Genomic DNA, 5,109 nt, shown 5'->3' on the forward strand with positions numbered 1-5,109 from the left:
TTACAAAAATTAAATTTGGAATTTGTTTTTAGGAATTCAAGGAGTTTTTTTGGGAAACACTTCTTTTAACAAATTTAAAATTGCAAAAATTAAATCAAAAATGCATAGTTTTCTATGTTTAGAAATGTTTTGTCAAGAAAAACTCGCTATATTGAAATGCCAAAACCAGCTAAAAAAATAATAAATTATTTCTGAAATGCATTTTTTCTTATTTTGATGGTTTTATTATTAAACTCACTAAATTCTAAATGAGTTGGCAAGAAATGACAAAATTGTAATAACTTTAGAGCGTTTTTCACTATTCTACAAATAATTGCTCACAAATTCAAAAAAAAAATGAAATGAAATAAACATTCCTTACTACTACTTTATTAAATTAATCAACAATATATTACAAAAACACAAACAGAGTTATTTATTCGTCAACCATGCGACGACTGAATTCAAGTGTCTTTCTCTCCAACTGATTCGAATCTTGATCAAATCAACAGCAGCTTGCATCAGTGTTGCCACTGATTTTAAATCCTTCTGGTGGAGTTTATAAAATTGAGTCAACTGAAAAAAAAATAAAAAATAAAAATAAAACACTTGAAATAAACCAAAAAATCCAAACCTACATCTTGTAAATCAATCTCGGTGGATAAATAAGCGAGAAAATCTTGGCAAATCGAATTAAGTACCAAATCAACATCCTCATAAGAATTGTAAACACGTTCCCAGTTTAATCTCAAGAAGTGAAAACCTGTTCGAATTCCAACCAAGTGATTTATCGATTGCCACACATAGGGAATATATTCGAGGGTAATATTCCCACTCAAGGACAACTCCAAGTACCTAAAACCTCAATTTAGAGGAAGAAAAGTGAAATTTGAGGACCTGACTTGTTGATAAGCCACGGATCGTGTGTACAACCCAGACTCAAATAGGCAATTTTCAAATCAGCTGGGGATATTTGAGGGACAAGAGTGCGATTCCAGAGGAAATTCCACTCATGCAAACTCCCTGTTTTAATCCCAATGCATTGCACAGTCTGGCGGTACTCAAACGGAATCCTGAAAAAAATTGTAAAAAAAATTAATTAAAAAAATTCGTATTTTTTTTATAAATTCAAAATTTAGCTTGGAATTACGTAATTTTTGTTTTTGTGATTTTTTTTGAAAAATTTGATATTCCATAAAAAGTTTGGAGGGTTTTTCAACGAAAACTATAAAATTATGTCTTATTTTTGGTGATTTCGACAAATTTTGAGCACTTTTCATCCAGAATTTTCTCTTTCCTATTTTTTTGCTTTCTACTTTCTGTTTTTCTTTTTTTCTTCTTAGTTATTTAGTTTAATTTAAGAGAAGAGAAAACTAGGACTGGAAATGCGTTCTTTTTGTTTCATTTTAAATCTGAAATGTTTTTAAGAAGTCAACATGTTTTTTTTAAGTAACTTACTGAATTTGGAAAATATCGTTAAAAAAGGGTTGAAATTTGCAAGATTAAGTAAAAAAAATTGATATTTTCTTTAAGTTTAGGAGGATTTTATAACGAAAAACGCTCAAATTTCTAAAATTTTATTAAAGCAAAGTAGCAAAGAGTAAAAGTATATCTAAAATGCCTTAATTTTGCTTGTTTTGATTCGTCAAAAATTTTTTACTACTTTTTTGTGTTATTTTTTTTTTCTTTTTTTTACCTAATTAACTAAATTTAGAAGACATTTACCAAAAATTGCAAAGTTAATCTAGAAATACGTAATTCTTGACAGTTTCTAAGAATTTAAAGCGTTTTTTTCGAGAAACTTACTAAATTTTGTAAAATATTGTTAAAATAAAGTCAAAAATTGCAAAATTAAGGCAAAAATTTGTTATTCCCCTTAAGTTTAGGACGGTTTTTTAAACAAAAACGCTCAAAATTGAAGAGATTTTGCCAAGACAAATTAGGAAATTTAAAAAAAATTGGTCTAAGATGCCTTATTCTTCTTTATTTCAATAATTTTTAACACTTTTTATTAAAAATTCTCTCTTTGCTATTTTTTTTCTTTTAGCCATATTTAGGTAAATTTAAGAAAAAAAACACAGATAATTACAAAAATAAGATTTGAAAATGCATTATTTCTGCTATTGACAAAACAAGACGTAAAATTTTGAAATTAAATCTGAAAATATATAACTTTTGCTCATGTTTAGAAATTTTAAGAAACTTACTGATTTAAAAAAAAATGCTAGAATCAGGTCAAAAATTGCAAAATTATATGAAAATTTTGTTATTTTTCTATAAGATTGGGTATCGTTTTCAATGAAAAATGGTCAAAATTTTAGAGATTTTGTCAAAGCAAAGTAGAAGATTTTCGAGCAATTTTTTTTTCTTTAATTTTGCTTTGTTTCGTCGAGAATTTTTTTTCTTTACTATTTTTTTTTCTTTTTTACTTTTTTCTTTTTTCTTTTTAGAAACTAATTATCTAAATTTAAGAGGAATTCGTCATAACAATTGGAAAATTAAATTCAAAAATGCGTTTTTGAAATTTAGAACGTTTGAAATTTACTGAATTTGAAAAATATTGTTAAAATTAAGTCAAAAATTGCAAAATTAAATCAAAATTTGTTACTCTCTTCAAGTTTGAGACGGTTTCATAGTCAAAAACGCTCAAAATTGAGGAGATTTTGTCAAAACAAAGTAGGAAATTGATAAATTAGGTCTAAAATTATTTATTTTTGTTTATTTCGATAATTTTTAGCACTTTTTATTGAAATTTTTTGTTTCTTATATTTTTCTGTTAACTATATTTTACGTAAATTTAAGTAAAAAAACAATTAAAACAATAACAAAATTAGATCTGGAAATGATGCTAAGATAAAGTCGAAAATTGCAAAATTAGGTAAAAATTTGGAATGGTTTTCAACGAAAAACGCTCAAAATTCTAAAATTTTTTAAAATATGTTAATTTTGCTTATTTTGACAAATAAGCACTTTGTCGACAATTTTTTCTTTACTAGGAGTATTTTTTTGTTTCTCTTTTGCTTTTTTTCTCCTTTTCAGAAACTAATTAGCTAAATTTGAGAGGAATTTATCAAAACAACAATTGGAAAATTAGATCTAAAAATGCGTTTTTGAAATTTAGATAATTTTTTATACTTAAAACTTTTAAAATCCAACAAAAATTTGCCAGAAACAGGGCAGAAAAGTGATAAATTAAATCTGAAAATACGTAATTCTTCCAAGTTTTGAAAAGCTTTTTTTAAGAAACACTAAATTTGAAAAATATCGTTAAAATGAAGTGAAAAATTGCAAAATTAAGTCAAAACTTTGTTATTTTCTTTATGTTTAGAAGGATTTTATAACCAAAAAAGCTCAAAATTCTAAATATTTTGCCAAATCTTGTTTATTTTGTCAATTTTTTTCCATCGAAAATTTTTTCTTTGTTATTTTTTCTTCTTCTTTCTTTTTTTTTCCTTTTAGCTATATTTAAGTAAAAGAAAAAAAACACAGACAATTACAAAATTAGATCTGGAAACATAACTTTTGCTAAAAATCTGATAAAAAAAACAAAAACTTACGGATTTTTCGTATCAGGATCAGCATTTTCCATCCATTCGGAAAACTCCTTCTGCGCCCACCGAATGCAAGGCTCATATCTCAGTTCACACGCGATTTTGATCAATTTCCATCTCAGGATTTTGTCGTTTTGGGATTCCCCCGGTTTTTCTCGTGTTCCCAACGAATCGAATTTGTGTCTGATAAGGAGGGTCATGTAGCGTTCGAAAGCTCCAGTGTATTCGTAATTGTTGATAATGAATCGGATTTCTTCGAGACTGCTGAGGGCTGTGGTCCATGGTATGTAATTGGACTCTTTCCATGTGAGGTATTTGGTGAGTCGAAGAGGGATGCTGTAATTGATGATTTCCATTTGGGCGAGTTCGAAAGCGTCGTCGATTAGTTGGCTGCGACTTGCGACGGGGATTTCAGAGGGGTTGAGGAAGAGTTGGCGGGTTAGGAGGTTCCAGTTGTGGGTGTCGTAGTTTACCCGGAAATAACCTAAATAAAAAAATTAAAAACACAAAAAATAATGAAGAAGAAAAAAAAATTAGTAAAAAAAGTGAAAAAACAAAGAAAATGCTCAAAAGTATTAAAAAACAAAAAAAATCTTATTTTTTATCAGTTTTTGCCTAAATAAGGTGACGTAAAAATTGCAAAATGAGACAAATGAAGAATAAATTAACCAAAAAAACAAATATGGTAAAAAAATTTAAACAAAAAAATTCACATAAACAAACTTTAATTAAAGAACAGAAAATTAACAGAATTAAAAAATAAAAAAAATTGTTGGTAAAAAAATTGTACAAAAGCAAGGAAAAAAACTAAATAAACAAGCATTTTGACAAGCTAAATTCTAGTAAAACATTGATAACATAAGATTAAAAAATTTTTTGAAAAAACAAAAAAACATTTTTTTATTCATTTTTGTCAAGGTAAAATTTTGTAAGAATTAGAAAAAAATAGATTTCGTTCACCTAAATGCGAGTTTTCAAACTTTTTTGTAAAAATTCTTAGTAATTCTTTGTAAATTTAATATACGAAACACCGATAAACACGTAAAAATAGCATCAAAGTAAGAAAAATAATAAAGATAAAAAAATGAGTAAATGAATAACAAAAGAAGTAAAAGAATTAAAGAAAATCAAGTATAAATAAGCAAAAAAGCTCGAACCTATTAGAAAACAAAGAAAACCCTACTTTTTATCAGTTTTTGTCTAAATAAGGTAAAGTAAAAATTAAAAAATGAGACAAAAAAGAGCAAAATTGGTAAAAAAATGGGAAAAAATTTAATTTTTGAGAAAGTAAATTTAAATCAAGCAAATAAAAATAAATAAACTTTAATTAAGCACTAAAAGAACAACAAAATAAAAGAAATAAAAAAAATATGGTAAAAAAATAAGTAAATAAATAAACTATAAAGTAAACATTTTTTTTAATAATCCTTGACAAGGTAAAATTAAAATGAAAGATATTAGAAAATTTTTTTGTCAATGAAAAAGTGATTTCGTTCACCTAAATGCGAGTTTTCAAACTTTTTTGTAAAAATTCTTAGTGATTTTTTGTAAATTTAATATACGAAACACCGATAAACAC

The 5,109-nt window shown here is 26.0% G+C and overlaps 1 protein-coding gene across 1 annotated transcript in view; it reads right to left on the reverse strand.

The window, feature by feature from the left end:
• Positions 1-353: 353 nt before the first annotated feature.
• The window catches only part of LOC123007744 (aminopeptidase N-like), a 21,608-nt gene continuing 16,852 nt past the window's right edge, over positions 354-5,109 (reverse strand). Inside the window, exons 6-9 of the mRNA XM_044403169.1 lie at positions 3,537-4,014; positions 882-1,052; positions 618-834; positions 354-555 (exon numbers count right to left, since the gene is read on the reverse strand). Coding sequence (XP_044259104.1) covers positions 412-555; positions 618-834; positions 882-1,052; positions 3,537-4,014 — 1,010 coding nt within the window. The 3' untranslated portion in view covers positions 354-411. The remainder of the gene's footprint in view (positions 556-617; positions 835-881; positions 1,053-3,536; positions 4,015-5,109) is intronic.

The sequence above is a fragment of the Tribolium madens genome, unplaced genomic scaffold (assembly GCF_015345945.1).
Source record: "Tribolium madens isolate multiple individuals breed KSU strain unplaced genomic scaffold, Tmad_KSU_1.1 Scaffold_3;HRSCAF=73;Tcas5.2_LG2, whole genome shotgun sequence".
NCBI lineage: Eukaryota > Metazoa > Arthropoda > Insecta > Coleoptera > Tenebrionidae > Tribolium > Tribolium madens.